At 41.0% G+C, this 16,871-nt stretch overlaps 1 protein-coding gene across 2 annotated transcripts in view; it reads right to left on the bottom strand.

Annotated features, from left to right (window-relative positions):
- Positions 1–16,871, bottom strand: part of PIGU (phosphatidylinositol glycan anchor biosynthesis class U) — an 81,358-nt gene that overhangs the window by 19,121 nt on the left and 45,366 nt on the right. Inside the window, exons 8-9 of one of the 2 annotated variants that reach the window (XM_045528771.1) lie at positions 5,148–5,302; positions 2,236–2,379 (exon numbers count right to left, since the gene is read on the bottom strand). In XM_045528771.1, coding sequence (XP_045384727.1) covers positions 2,236–2,379; positions 5,148–5,302 — 299 coding nt within the window. The remainder of the gene's footprint in view (positions 1–2,235; positions 2,380–5,147; positions 5,303–16,871) is intronic. The other variant, XM_045528772.1, reaches the window with a different exon arrangement.

Raw genomic sequence — 16,871 nt, 5'->3', positions numbered from 1 at the left:
AAACTAACAGCAGTTTAAACTATTGTTCTAAACTCATAGTAAGTGAAAACAATGGCTGCCACCTCCTGAACCCTCACTCTGTGCCAAGTTCTGTGCGAGGCCCTTTTCTTGCCTCATCTCTTGTGATCCTCAGCAGGTCACAGCTACCCCTCGAGGCAGGCAATCCCGTCACTCATACTTCACAGATGAGGAAACTGGGATTCAGAGAAGTGAAGTGAGTTGACTAAGTGAGCGAGGGGGCTGTCTGTCTCCACAGCTCTGACTGCCACCTCTGGTGTTCTCCTGAGCGCTTAATACCCATCAGTGCTCCGGCAGGGAGGGTGGAGGACAGGGCTCAACCCCAGCACCTCTCCAGAGCCCACCGAGTGCTAAAGGGAAGCAAACAGGAAGAGGCTGGGTCTGGCCCTCCCCACCTACACCTAAACACGCAGCCTACTTACTGCCTCACAGTCCCTGGACACCCAGCTCAGGAGGTTTTCCTCAGAGGTTAATGACATTCTTGTCTTGCAGGTCACAGGTCAGAGTGACTCAATGGGTATAAATCTGAGATGTGGTGACAAACATGCTAAACACTCCAGCACTGTCACACAGCAAATGCCTCAGAAACTCAGCTTAGCAAAGTCATACAGCCTTGTAGCCTCTAAGAAGTGTCCCCCCAGCTCAGTGTGAACATCTTCCTAAGGATAAGGCAAATCACTGGCTCTGGGTTTTTTAGGTAGCTGGTAACAGCTGCAACATTTCTATGAAAAGGCCAGAGACAATGCAGTGACAAAAAAATATGGAGACCAGAGCCTCCTGTAACACTGCAGAGAAGGAGAGGTGGCCTGAAGGGCCCTGTTCCCACAAAGCTGGCACTGAAGCAGAAACTTCAGGGAGTTTTTGCAGGAAGAGTTTACGTGGAGCTTCACATCCAGACAGAAGAGGGAACAATGGGGAAGGCAGGTATCTTCATACTTTCTGTCCCCACAACTGCGAGGCCCTGGCCTGAGGCAGATGGGGTCCCATGATGGTGGTGGAATTGTCTACTCAGGAGTGATGTGTGGCCTTCACATGCAGACAATGAAAGCTGCTGGGAGCTGGCTGCACAAACAGTGAGGAAAGGTGCTCTGGGCTGGCTCCGCCTCTCAGCCCAGTGGCTGGGCCTAACCAGAGCGAGTGCAGGGAAGGTGGACCACAGATGGCTGAGAGCTGCCGGAGTTCTGCAGGCTGTCAGACCACGGGAGGACGGTTTTCTGTCCTGCCAGGCCGAGGCTGTGTCATGGGGAGGAAGCGTCACTCTGAGGTTTTACACAATGGGAACCACGTGCATTGGTGCACTGGCCGTGGAGAATGGCAGACCGGTTAGAGTCGAGAATGCAAGCTCTTGAAATCTAAATCAAACTCTCTTCCAGGTTCCCTGGATCATCCAGGCACATTTGTGCCTGTTTTCCCTTCTCTGAAGCTAGGATAATAGAACCATTTCCAGAGGCCAGTAGGAGCAATCTCTCTCAGGAGCTTGGCATGGTGCAGGGAGGTAAGGAGAGATTCTGGAGCCAGACAAACCCGGTCTGAATCCTGGCTCCACTGCTTACCAGCTGTGTGACTCTGGGCAAATCACTCCACCTCTCTGAGCATAAATTTCCTCAACTATAAAATGGGAGTGATGGCAAGAATACAATGCCTAACTCCACGAGTTGGTGGGTTAGTATGATTACATTTCAGAGGGCCTACAAAGGTGCCCGGGATGGAACAGGCTCAACACACGTCAGCTCTCTCACACTGCAGAAGAGAAAGCCTTCTGAGGGAACTGATCAGAAGATTAAACAGAGCTGCAGGTGGCCAGCCTCCCGGCTTACCCATCCTGAATCCCCCTGGACAAAGTGCCACTGGGCTGCTGATGGAAGACATCCAACCAGATCCACTTTTCCCAAAGATAGCCCCACCCACCCACCACAACCCCTGTTCTTGTCCAAAACGGTGAGTGGGCTCAGCAGCAATGTGGGTTTAAGCACCTCAGAGTGAGGACAGGGGACATGCTAGGGCTCCCAAGCACCCTCCCTGCAGCCTGCACACAGGTGTGACTCTACTGCTGGCTATGGCCACTGGCGCCCCCAGCAACTGAGGGCAGGGTTCCTTGGGCAGATGACATAAACCTAGGAGCAGGTGCTCCCTGTCTGAAGGGCCCCCTAAGGCTACAAAGGGCAGGGGATCCTTGGGTGGCTCTGTGGACAATGCAGCAACAGGTGAACCACTTACTTTAGCTTTATGGCTAAGGGGATGGTGTAGAAGAAGACGTTGATCTGAAACACGCACACAAAGAAGAGGCTGAAGTGCTCAAACATCTCTGCAAAGAAGTACCAGAAAAGACCAATGTTTGGAGTGAGATCTGGAACAGAAAGTCTGGAATTAAAAAAACAAAGGGAGAGAAAAAAGACAGCAAAGTTAGAAATGGTCTGCTTAGACCCTGATTTCTCCTGAAGACTTTGGTCACTTCCAGGCAGCTGAAAATAACCTTCTCCCTACAGAGATCAGGATGCGAAGGGCTCCCCACCTTCCCTGGATATAGGTAATAACATAAACAAGGGGCACAGACGCAGAGAAGGATAACCCATGATAGATATTAGCTAAGCCAAAAAATCTGAGAGAAGACAGGGATTCACCCTAGAAATCAAGAGACTAGTCCCTCTTTTACTGCCCAAGACAGCTTAAAATCAGGAAATACCCAGTATTGTAACAAAGGAGGAGTGAGTTTTAAATACACAATATCTATTTTGGACATTCCAGAGACCGGCCTAGAGGAACAAGCTCAAAGATCCTGCTCCTCCCCATTCTTGCTCCACACCCCACAGTGGGAGCCAGAAGACTGAGGCCTGAGACGGCAGTGAGACTTCTAGGGGCTTCAGGAACCATGGGTGGGTCCTGGCTAGGATTCTCCAGGGTCCCAGGCCTCATTTGAGAAATTAGGTTTTAACCGGAAAACTTTCTGTCTGGTTAAATCAGACAAAGACTGGCTGTAATTTTGGCTCTTCTAAAAGTTCACTTTATATTTTTGATTTAAAAAAAATATGAAATGGAAACTGATTCTTAAATCACGATTTTAAAAGGACAACAAATGGGGCATGGAAAGAGAGAGGCGATGGCTCACAGTCAGATTTCCCTGACCGAGGCCTCCGCCTGGGCTAAGTCTTTGCCTGTTGCCGTAACTACATTTCCTTTTTCTGTGAAATGAGGTAAAGAACCCAATCTGTGGCCCAGCAGAAAGCCAGGAAAAGCTGTTCACTAGGCATCCAAACTCCTATCCGAGGCAGAGCATAAAGAGCTGAAAGTTACTAACTCGTTGTTATGCTCAGCTGGAATTTAACACGAATAAGCAGTCCAGAATCGCAGATGGGAGTTCTGCCACTCCAGATCTCTCTCCCACCTGGACAGGTTTAAGTGTCTGTCACCCGCTGGGCTGTAAGCAACTCAAGGCTTGGGTAGCAACCAACCCCTCAGCACCCACACAGAGCCTGGCACACAGGCTACACTTGGAAATGTTTGCAGAATTCACAAATATGCACACAGACAAGCCTACGCTACTCAAACCCTTTTGAATTCTAAAGGTTTGACATGTGGCAGGTGGCTTTATGTTAAAGCTATCGGAGACCCTCCTGCAGTAGAGGAATATATCCATTACTGCTTGCAGTTGAACCCAACCTCCCAGTCAGAGGCTGGCAGTTGCTTTGGATGTTCCTAGAGAGTGCTCCTTAATCCCACCACATCAAAGGTGTGCGGTGGAGCAGAGGATCTCAAAGTGTGTTCCCTGGACCAGCAGGACCAACAGCATCGGCATCGCCTGGTAACTTAAGAAACGCAAATTCCAGGCCAGGCGCGGTGGCTCACGCCTGTAATCCTAGCACTCTGGGAGGCCGAGGCGGGTGGATCGCTTGAGGTCAGGAGTTCGAGACCAGCCTGAGCAACAGCGAGACCCCGTCTCTACTAAAAATAGAAAGAAATTATCTGGCCAACTAAAAATATATATAGAAAAAATTAGCCGGGCATGGTGGCACATGCCTGTAGTCCCAGCTACTGGGGAGGCTGAGGCAGTAGGATCGCTTAAGCCCAGGAGTTTGAGGTTGCTGTGAGCTAGGCTGACGCCATGGCACTCACTCTAGCCCGGGCAACAGAGCAAGACTCTGTCTCAAAAAAAAAAAAAAGAAACGCAAATTCCTATCTCTACTCCAGACCTACTTAATCAGAACCTCTGAGGGTGGGCCCAGCAAGCTGGGTTTTAACAAGCCTTGCAGGTGACTCTGATGCTGCCTGGGGTCACGCATCCTCTGATTCCAACTGGAGCTGTGGAAACCAAATTAGCTTCCAGGGTTTTGTAGTTTTGTTTTTTTAAAATGACAATTTAGAATTGTGTAAATTTATGGGGTACAAAGTGATTTTATGATTTATGAATAAAATATAGAATAACTAAATCAAGTTAGTTAACATTTCTATCACCTCAAATACTTAACATTGAGGTGGAAACATTCGAGATTTACTCTCTTAGCAATTTTGAAATATACAATATTATTAACTGTACTCACCCTGCTGTGCAATCGAACTCAAAAAAAGAAATCATATTCCTCCTGTCAAACTGAGATTTCGTGACCTTTGGCCATCATCTCCCCATTCTCCCTGCCCCTAGCATCTGTAACCACCCTTCCACACTCTGGTTCTATGAGTTCTGCTGTTTTAGATTCCACATATAAATGAGAACCCACGTGGTATCTGTCTTTCTGTGCCTGGCTTCTTCCACTTGGCATAATGTTCTCCAATTCTATCTATGTTGTCACAAATGACAGGATTTCCTTTTTTATGGCTGTGTATATAGTCCACATCTTCTTTATTTATTCATCTGCTGATGGACACTTAGGTTTATTCCATAACTTGGCTACTGTAAATCGTGCTGCAATGAACATGGAAGTGCAGGCAAATCTTCAACAAACTGGTTTCAAATCTTTTGGGTTAATATCCACAAATGGGATTGCTGGATCATATGGTCATTCTAGTTTTAGTTTTTTGAGGAAGCTTCACACAGTTTTCCATAATGGCTGTACTAATTTACATTACCACCACCAATACACAAGGTTCCCTTTTCTCGACAGCTTCTAGAGTTTTCAAATGAGGTCATTACTTACATGAAGCCATAGACTGCAGGGATGAAATCCCAGGAGCTGAGAAGGAAGAAGGACAGGCAAACGATTACCACGAGGCTTCCCACATACATCATGGCGTACTCCCAAGAGAAGATCCAGAAGGCTTTGCTCTTCATCTTCACGGGTATATACTGCTGCTACAAGAGAAGGCAAAATGGTACACTGAGGGATATCAACAACAAAGAGCAGTTATCAGCTTAAATTTAAAGATCCCTCCTGAAGAACCATGCTATGATGCACAGGTTTATAATTTTGCTTTGGTATGTAATTAAGCAAGAAGGACATAAGTGTTAAAAAAAAAAAAAGGGTGTTAAGTGTGCATCTTCTGACCTCAGACCTAATAACGCCATTTCTAGGTATGTATCCTAGAGATATGATACACAAAATGCAAATGAAGGGATATTCATTGCACCATTATTTGGAATATCAAAAAAAAAATCCTTCAATAGAGGAAAAAATAAATAAATTGTGGCATATTGGTATACTATAGGTTAAATAGATAAAGTGTATCTATATTGTAAACATGGCTAGATTTCAAAAATATGAGGTTAGCTATTAATAGAAAATTGCCAAATCATATAATATGAAACTATTTATATATTTTGAGATTACACCTAACAATACTATGTATTATTTATAGATATATATGCATATATCTGTAAAAGTTTTATAAAACATAGATTAGAAGAACATGTACTAAAGTCATGATAGCATTAGCTTCCTGGGAAAGAGAGAGGGAAATATGATTGGAACCTAAGAAACTTCAACTTTATCAATATTTTATTAAACATAACAAAAGCAAATATGAAACAATATGGCAACAATCAGTATTTGTTTACTTTGGGTAGTAGGCATATGGCTCTAATTATACTATTTTCTGTATTTTTCCTCCATTAAAAATGTTTTCCGCACACACAAAAAAATAAGATGCTGGAAGAAAAGAATTAACTTACAATTTGTTCTAAGAAAAAAGAAAACAAGAGATGCCAAAAAGGAAAAAGAAGCAGTATGTAAGAAAACAAATGAATTCAAACATAATACAATCAACTCAAATGGATCAAACTCTGTAACTAAAAAATCATATTTTCAGAAGAAAAAATCAGTTACACAGCTACATGCTATTTACAAGAGGTGTACCTTAAATCACAAGACCAGAGAAGCTGAAAATAAAGAGATTGAAGAAGATATGCCAGGGAAACACTAAGCAAAAAAAACTAGTGTGGTTATACTGTTAGCAGATAAAATAGATCTTTATATAAAATAGTACTGCAGAGAGAAAGACAGTCCACAATGATAAAAGGTACAGTTCATCAGAAAGATATAGCAGTTCTAAACTTGTATGTACCTAATAATAGAGTCTCAAATTATATAAAACAAAGATGGAGCTACAAAGGAAAAACAGACAAATCTATCATCAGCGCATAAATGATAGGTCAAGCAGACAAAAATCAGTAATCAAGTAGGAAAAATGAATAGCACACTTAAGTTTAATCCCACAAGATCTTATAAAACATAATAAACATATAGAGCAGTATATCTAATAACTGAATAATGCACATTCATTTTAGGCATTTTGGTGGCAAATCTAAGAATGCACTGCCAAACTGAGGTTATAAAGATTTACCCCTATGTTTTTCCCTAATCGCTTTAGCTCTTCTGTTTAGGTTGTTGATCCATTTTGCATTAATTTTTGTATGTAGAGTGGGGTAGAAATCCAACTTCATTCTTTTGCATGTGTTTATCCAGTTGTCCCCGAACCATTTGTTGAAGAGACTGTTCTTTCCCTTTGAATGGTCTTGGCACCCTTGTCAAAAATCAATTGGCCATGGTACTGGGTTTTAACCCATAGAATAAAATTCATATTTATGAAACCATACTAATGAAAATAAATAATTGAATAAACTAGGGAGAAGGAACAACTACTCTTCCTCACATTAGGATTCCAACTAGTAAGTGCAGAAATAAGGTGGGAAACAGAGAATCACCACTGGGTAATTGTTGCAGACAAGATCTACTGATGGATGCTAAAATTAGTGGGTAAAAATGTGAGGAGAAACAAATTTGCATGATCTTTAAGTATCTTCCCCAAGATACTTACTAACTACAAAAGAAAAGATAAAAACTTTACAGGGGAGAAACCTGGTAGACAGCAACTTAACCTAGTGATCAAGGTAAACATCACCATTGATAAGATACAGTGACATCACAAAGCCCTCAATATGGTGCACTGAGGACACAATATGCATATTTCCCAAAAAAAAGTATAACTTCAGCCCAATCATGAGAAAACATATGACAATCTAAATTGAGGTGCATTTGACAAAAATAATTTCAAAAGTCATGAATGACAAGAGAAGACGGAGCAAGTGTCTCAGACAAGAGGAGATTAAGGAGATACAACTAAATGTAGTATGGGACCCGAATAGGATATCCTAGAACAAAACAACTGCCATAGTAGAAACACACAAAATTCTAGTAAGGTCTGTAGTTAATAATATTGCATAAATGTTAATTTTTTTGTTCTTGATAATTGTACCATGGTTACGTAAAGTGTTAATATTAGCAACAGAAGTGGGGTGAGGGATGCAAGGAAACTACTGTTTTCACCACTTTTCTGTAAGTCTAAAAATAATTCAAAATGAAAACTTTTAAAAGCAGAGATGAAATCATCTGTTACAAGGCTGGTTATAAAAATATACATAAACGTACAATTTTAAAAATTAGTTCTCCAGGACTTAGTATGAAAAACAGCAGCCCTTTACCTCTAACCTTCATTAAATCAAGCTTGTTAATTGTGATGTTTGAATAATCTATATAATTATTAAACATTTTGGCTGCCAAATCTTACTTGCACAAAGATTTGTACGAGAATGTTTGTAGCAGCTCTATTTATAACAGACAAAAACCGAAAACAGGCCAAGTTCCCATCAATAGGAGGATGGATAAACAAAATGTTGTGCATCCACAGACAAAAAAATTACACAGCAATAAAAGGAATGTATGCAACAACAGGAATAAATCTCAAAAACCCAAAGTGAATGAAAGAAGCCTTACACAAAAGAATCATATTGTGTTATTCTATTTATTATGGTTAAATAGTCATGGTTGAATATAGGTAGTAGGTATATGAGTGGTCATATTTGTTCTTCCTTTGAAATTTTTCATTATAAAATGTTGGTGGGAAAATGTAAAACTTAATATATTGTTTAGCAATTCATACATATATAGGAAAACTCTTAAGAAAAGCAAGAGGGTGATTAGCAAAAAATTCAGGATAGTCATAAACTCTGGGCCAGAGGGAAGGAGTACAATGTGGAAGGGGGACCCGAGGGGTTTCCAAAAATCTAGAATGGTCATATTACTTAAGCAAGGCAGAGAAAACAGAGGTGTTATTTGGTTATCCTTTAAACTATACAAATATTATTATAAAGCAGAAAGAAATTTTTTTAAATGAATAAAGGCATTCAAGGCAGATGGGACATGATGAGTCCGGGTCCTGAGGTGGGAAGGAACGTGGGAGGAACAGAGGTCAGTGTGGTTTGAGGTATAAGGAGCGAGGAGGAAGTGGTACATGATCGGCCTCGAGAGGCAGAGAGCAGCCAGATCACGTGGGATCAAGCCATTCTGGTCATGTACAACTCATAGGTTCTTTAACAGTTGTCTTGAAAAGAGTTTAAGGTGGGTGAGGATTAGCTCTTCTACAATCTTGCAGCAAAGAAAGCAAGTTCCACAGCAAATTCTGGCACACTTAGAGACATTTACTAAACAAATATTCATTAACGAGCAGGCACAAAGCAGTTCACACAAACTATTCTAGAAGCTTGAGTCCCAGCCCTTTCTTCTAGTTGTTTCTACCACCATTGCAAGAAAGGGTCACTCAAGGCAGAACTGACAACATCCCAGAGGCAGGGTTCTGCTGCCTTTAGACTCACATCAGGCAACCAACCAGAAATCTAACCAAAGGCAAGACAAAGGCTGGGTTAAGAATTAAGCCTCCAAGGCAAGAAGTTACAGGCCTTATTATGTTTTTATTCCTTCTTTGTGCAAGTATAAGAAGTAGCTCTAAAATATTTTAGCCAATACCACTTCTTTTGAATACTTTAATTTCACCAATGAGTGCCTACTTCTAATATTCACTTTGTTAATTAGTAAGACACTAATCTCACCAATAAAAATCCAATCTGCTCTGATAGTCACTAAGCTAATTAAAAAGGTATTGATCAAGCTCTAGAGAGCCAACCACTGATGGCAGCCCCTGCAGACAACCATAGTGGAGTCTGGATGCTTCATTAAGGGAACTCACTGCCCCTGAAGTTGAGGCTGAAACTGATACTTATATCAGATGGCCATGAAGAAGTGAAATAAATTATAGACATCATAACTCCGTGATAAAGACTTTATGGTTAATGGGAAGTCAGTGAGGAGTTCTGAGCTGGAGACCGCATTATTGTTAACAGATATTAGGCGAGAGGAAGCTGATCAACCCATGGCTCCCTCACTAAGCTTGTATACACACAGCTCCACTCTTACCTCTCTTTAAAACTTTACTGTCCCCTGGCCACATGTGGCTATTTAAATTTAAATTAGTGAAAAATTAATTAAAATTAAAGAGTTAGTTCCTCAGTCTCACTAGCACATTTCAAATGCTGAATAGCCACATGTGGCTTGTGACTTCTGTATTGACAATGCAGATAATGAACATTCCCATCATCACAGAAGTTCTATTGGACAGTATCAATCTAAAAGAATAAAGTTTTAGGCTGAGCGCGGTGGCTCACGCCTGTAATCCTAGCACTCTGGGAGGCCATGGCGGGTGGATTGCTCGAGGTCAGGAGTTTGAGACGAGCCTGAGCAAGAACAAGACCTCGTTTCTACTAAAAATAGAAAGAAATTATCTGGCCAACTAAAATATATATAGAAAAAATTAGCTGGGCATGGTGGCGCATGCCTGTAGTCCCAGCTACTAGGGAGGCTGAGGCAGGAGGATTGCTTGAGCCCAGGAATTTGAGGTTGCTGTGAGCTAGGCTGACGCCACGGCACTCACGCCACGGCACTCACTCTAGCCCGGGCAACAAAGCGAGACTCTATTTCAAAAAAAAAATAAATAAAATAAATAAAAAATAAAAGAATAAAGTTTCAAGAGAATGATGTATTTCTGGGGATGGAAAATCATTCAACAAAGAGAAGGTATCCACAGATAAATTCAAAGAAGGCACTTAGGTTCTGAGTTCCTTTCATCATCATGATCTTCTCTTCCTCCTAAAAAATACTGCCATTCAGGAAAGGAGGAAGAAAGGAAAGGAGGAAGAAAACCACAGCCCAGAGGAGGGGAAAAACCCTCGAAAACAAAAATTTTGTTTTGTCTTTCCATTCCTCTCTGGTAATATTTTAAAAGAAATATGCCAGGAAATGAAAAAAGATGGCCATGAAGAACTGAATCAAGTAGGCTGTTAAAAGCAGCTCTCCTGGGAAAGGCCTGAACACATAGCCAGGAGATGAGGTTTCACTCTGCAAATCCCATTAGCAGCCAACAAGTTTCAGTTGGCTACCAAGTGCTTGATTCAGCCTAAAGTGTTATTATCAATGTTTGAGTGGAAAATGCTTTTTTTTTCTTGGCAAACTTGTGATTATAAAATGTGTCCTAAATTTTAGGTATAATTTTGTTTTTAGGACATGGTCTTGGAGTCAGGTTTGCTTTGGGGAATAGAGCCCTGAAATGATAAAGTAATGTGGAGTATGTACTGAGTCTATTTATAAAAATTGAACTTGTACTTAATCTTTCAGAACTACTACTGTTACAAGTGAGGCACACCTAAAATTCTTAAAAAAGAAAATCCAGAAGCCTTTGATGGCTTGTTGTTTATACACACTAGGGCCAAACTTAATCCAGAGGTTGTGAAAGTTGATTATACAAATTGAGTCATTCTTGTCATACCCAACTAAATCAGAGTTGAGGGGTCAGGAGGAAAAAAGAATTCAGCGTATGCAGCACCTGCTCTAAGAATTAAATTTTCCACAAGCCCAGCTGCTGAAAAAAACTGCTGAAACGACCTGCTGTGACTCTAAGGCTAGTTTTACGGACCAATCACTCACCAATCAGAGCTTGCCAGCTCACAAAAGTTTCTGTAGTGCCAACGAACTACCTTTCAAAACAATACTTAACATTTCTCTTTCCAATAAAACTCCTAACCTTCTCTTTGTTCTTCTGACATATGGAAGACTACTGGGTTTATATACATGCCCTGAACTGCAATTCTTGCTAACCAAATCAAATGTTTTAAATTTAGAGATTCATCTCTGTATTTTATTTGGGTTCAACAAGGTTCACATTGAAAATTTCCTAGTGAACAAGTGAGCTTTTGTTTTACTCACCTCTTTTGCTCTACAGCAAATGCTGACTTAAAATGTAAGTATGTAAAATGTATGTGCATGTATGTAAGTAGAAGGGTTGAAAGACTGATGCCCTAAAAATTCTGATCAATTTTTAGAACATTTCATTGTAACATAAAACACAAAACACAGAAAACCACATAAAACAAATATAAAGCTTAGTGAATGATTATAAGGTGAACATCCTTATAATCACTATTCAGGTCAAGAGAAAGAACTTTCTAGCCACTCTCCAAGTTCCTCCATGTGCCCTGACCCAACCACAATCCCCCTACTCCTTTGGAGTAATCGCTACCCTGGTTTTATAGTAATCACTTCCTTGCATTTCTTTATGGTTTTTACTTGTATGTGCATCCCTGTATACTACAGTCTTGCCTGTTTTTTAAAAATTTGATACAATTTTTACTCCAAAATAGCCAAAACCATCCTGAGCAAAAAGAACAAAATGGGAGGACTCACAATAACTGACTTCAAATTATACTACAGAGCTGTAGTAACCAAAACAGCACAGCACCGGCACAAAAACAGACACATAGACCAATGGAACAGAATAGAGAACCTAGAAATAAATCCACATGTCTATAGTAAACTTATCTTCAACAAATGTGTCAAGAACATACAGTGGGGAAAAGAACAGTCTCTTCAATAAATGGGGATGGGAAAACTGGATATCTATATTGCAGAAGAATGAAACCAGACCCTTATCTCTTGCCATATACAACAGTCAAATCAAAATGGATTAAAGATTTAAATCTAAGACCTGAAACTACCAAAAGAAAACACTGGGGAAATGCTTCACGGCATTGGTCTGGGCAATGGTTTGTTGAGTAATACCCCCAAAGCAAGACAACCAAAGCAAAATTGGACAAATGGGATCATATCAAGCTGAAAGTTTCTGCACAGCAAGAGAAACTATCAACAAAGGGAAGAGACAACCCACAGAATGGGAGATGATATCTGCAAACCACCCATCTGACAAGGGAATAATATCTAGAATATATAAGGAGCTCCAACAACTCAATAGGAAGAAACGGAATTATCTAATTAAAACCTGGGCAAAGGCCGGGCGTGGTGGCTCACGCCTGTAATCCTAGCACTCTGCGAAGCCAAGGCGGAAGGATCGTTTGAGTTCAGGAGTTCGAGACCAGCCTGAGCAAGAGGGAGACCCCGTCTCTACTAAAAAAATATAGAAAGAAATTAGCTGGACAACTAAAAATATATATAGAAAAAATTAGCCAGGCATGGTGGCACAGGCCTGTAGTCCCAGCTACTCGGGAGGCTGAGGAAGGAGGACTGCTTGAGCCCAGGAGTTTGAGGTTGCTGTGAGCTAGGCTGACACCATGGTACTCTACCCTGGGTAACAGAGTGAGACTCTGTCTCAAAAAAAATAAAAAATAAAAATAAAATAAAATAAAACCTGGGCAAAGGATCTGAATAGACATTTCTTAAAATAAGACATTCACATGGCCAACAGGTATATGAAAAAATGCTCAACATCATTAGAGAAATGCACATCAAAACCACAATGAGATATCACTTCATCCCAGTTAAATGGCTTTTATCAAAAAGACAGGCAATAATGAATGCTGGTGAGGAGGTGGAGAAAGGGGAACCCTTGTACACTGCTGGTGGGAATGTAAATTAGTGCAACCACTATGGGGAACAATATGGAGGTTCCCTGAAGAACTACCATATGACCCAGCAATCTCACTGCTGGGTATGCATCCAAAGGAGGGGAATTCAATATATTGAAAAGATACCTGCACACCCATGTCTACTGCAGCACTATTCACAATAGCCAAGATCTGCAATCAACCTAAGTGTCCATCAATGCATGAATGGGTGAAGAAATTGCAGTACAGGCCGGGCGCGGTGGCTCACGCCTGTAATCCTAGCACTCTGGGAGGCCGAGGCGGGTGGATTGCTTGAGCTCAGGAGTTCGAGACCAGCGTAAGCAAGAGCGAGACCCCGTCTCTACTAAAAAAAATAGAAAGAAATTATCTGGCCAACTAAAAAATATATATAGAAAAAATTAGCCGGGCATGGTGGCGCATGCCTGTAGTCCCAGCTACTCTGGAGGCTGAGGCAGGAGGATCGCTTGAGCCCAGGAGTCTGAGGTTGCTGTGAGCTAGGCTGATGCCATGGCACTCTATCCCGAGCAACAGAGTGAGATTCTGACTCAAAAAAAAAAAGAAAATGCTCGATCAAGCTCTTACCCTCATTTTTACCTGTTCCAAAAAGAAAGCAAGCTAACAGCACTGCCACCTCTGCCCTGCCAACCACCTGAAGCAGCAGAGATAAAAGAAAGGTGATGGAGGAAAAAGCATAAAGTGTGAAAACTCTAAATACAGCCCCAGAGAAGGTCTGGGGAAGGACCCAGTTATCAAGAAAGACCTGATTGGGTTTGGCTCTTTTGATGTGAGCTAGTATCATGTGACCTGACCCAAGCCCCAGAAAGTATAGAAACCACAGGATGAACCTTTTCAGTTCAAAGACAGGAGAGGGTCAGATAGATTAAAGCAAAACTAAAAGGTATTTTCCCCTGCTGTCTGTTACTGCCTTTGAAAGAAAATAAGGACCTCAAACCATCCAAGAGGGTCCAAGGCTTTAGGAATCCCAAGCAAAAGGAAGGAGGGAACTAGAAACTTCCCGGACTGCACCACGAGCCCTTCAGCAAGACTCCCTCTGTCTCACAGCGTCCTATGCACTTGGCTATCCCTCACTGCAGCCTCTTGATTCTGTGCACGTTAGGGCGCTCTAATTTATTCTGCATGCTATCAGATCATAACATTTTAAGTTCTAATTTGGAAACTAGGCTCTAAGCCAAGGTCAGAGGAAGAGTAGAGTTGGGGGAGGGAATCAGATGGGCTCAAACTACCATTCTCGTAAGTGACTCACCAGGGAGCCAGATGCAGCACCCCCTGCCTTTGATCCTGTGTCTCAGGAAGGGAGGAGAAGAATAGCTTGGCCTCTGGCACTGATGAGACACTAGCACTCTCTAGAAATTCCACCGGCACAATGGATACAGGTTTACAGTGTCAAAGGAAGAAGTACAAACTAACTTATATTATAGTTCCTCTGACTCCAAAAACTGAATTATTTTCTTTTCCCCTCATCTCTCCACATACTTACAGGCTGGTGACCATGTCCTTTCTATGAACATTTGAATACTAACAACCACAGCTATTATCTAGTGAGCTTTTAATAGACTATTCTAAAAATTAGACATGTATTATCATTTTGCAGTAGGTACTATTATATTATCCCCACTGAGCCAGAGAGAAGTTAAATACTCACTTGCCCAGGGCCATAGAGCTAGTAAGTATCCAAACCAAAACATCAGAGCCTATATTCTATTTCCCTCTTTTTTATTATAAAATTTTTCAAACATGCAGAAAAGTTGAAACAATAATACAATCAACCATATATCTGCCACCTAGATTAAATATTAACACCTCACCCTATTTTTTTATCTATGTGCATAAACTTGTCTTTGTTGAACTATTTAAAAGTTGAACACATCATGACTTCTCCCTAAAACACTTCTGCACATAGCTCCCCAAAATAAGGACGTTCTCCTGCATACCACAGTACTATTATCACATCCAAGTAGTTAATAATTCCCTATATGTATTTTCAAAATTTTTTAATTGTCCCCCAAAAGATCTTTTACAACTGTTTTTTCCAATCAAGGATCCAATCAGGATACTCCCGGCCGGGCGCTAATCCTAGCACTCTGGGAGGCCAAGGCCGGTGGCTCATTTGTGTTCAGGAGTTCGAGACCAGCCTGAGCAAGAGCGAGACCCCATCTCTACTAAAAATAGAAGGAAATTAGCTGGACAACTAAAAATATATAGAAAACATTAGCCAGGCGTGGTGGCTCATGCCTGTAGTCCTAGCTACTGGGGAGGCTGAGGCAGGAGGATCGCTTGAGCCCAGGAGTTTGAGGTTGCTGTGAGCTAGGCTGACACCACGGCACTCTAGTCCGGGCAAAAGAGTGAGACTCTGTCTCAAAAAAAAAAAAAAAAAAAAAGAAAGAAAAATGCTTAGGTTCAACAAGAATACAAAATGAAAATCAAAACAAAAGAACTTCACAGTATGTTGTCACATCTATTGAACTAGGAATCATAAATCAAACTTGAAAAGCCAGGGCTGGCAGACTGGGAGGTAAGTGGTTCACTTCTCTTTAGATACTGATGGTGGCACTGTGAAGTGGCTTAGGCTTTCTGGGTGAACAATCCGGTATAACTGAGCAACAAGAACTACAAAACCTTTCACACCCTTGGGTCCAATGATTCAGCTGAAGGAATATACCTTAAGGAAATACTATTTATCTTAGTGACAACTAAGACACATCTGAAATTCCCCAAATAAGAGAAAGACCAAGCTACCCAGGTATCATTGTATACATCAACACAATGATGTATTATAGAGTCACTTAAAATGACAAGTATGTGGCCTATTTCAATAAATAGAGAAAGGAGGTAGGAGGAAAAAAATTTTTTTAATAAAAAAATAAAATAGAGGTATTCATTCAGCATTAGCAGCAGTGTTTGTGATTAAGAAGGGCTCTGAAATTAGACATTTCTGAGTTTGAATCCTGGCAGTGCTACCTGTATACTTTCAAGAAACACTTCTAAGAATGGATTTGGACCATGTGGGGCCTGCAAGTAGATACTTGCTCTTGAGGAAACCTGTACCATTCTTATTTGAGCAGAAAAGAGATGGTTACAGAGCAGGCTCTGGCATCAGACTGCCCGAGTTTTGTTTCGTTTTATATTTGTTTGTTTTTAATAAACCTGACATTGTGAACATACAGACTGCCCGAGTTGTATCTCAGCACTGTCATTTGCTGGTCATGTGACCTTAAGTAAGTGACTTAACCTCCAACCATTCCAGTTTCAATTCATGTGTCTAATATGGCTAATACTAGACTACTATATGGCTAATAACATGACCTACTTCACACCAGAAAGTTCTCATGAGGTTGAAATGAGATGATGTCTACAGAGTGCTTAGCATAGTGCCTGACATGTAGTATGTTCTCAGTAAAAGTCAGTAATTTGTATTTTTTAATTAATATTTATTGATCACCAACTATGTTCCAAGCATTGCATCAGGTACACCCACTACATTTAAGTCCTATAAGGATCTTACAAGAGGAATGTTATTATAAAGAAAAATTAAAGAAATGTGCTTAGAGGGGTCTATATACATTAGATGAAAAAAGGAAAATGCAAGATGCTTGGTAGATCCTAAATACTAATATATAAAGTAAAGTGTACTTATACATTTGCAATGATATGCAAATAATCA

Source organism: Lemur catta, chromosome 17, assembly GCF_020740605.2.
Source record: "Lemur catta isolate mLemCat1 chromosome 17, mLemCat1.pri, whole genome shotgun sequence".
NCBI classification, from domain to species: domain Eukaryota; kingdom Metazoa; phylum Chordata; class Mammalia; order Primates; family Lemuridae; genus Lemur; species Lemur catta.
Note: the sequence above shows the minus strand (reverse complement) of the source record. Positions and strands in the feature narration are given on the sequence as shown.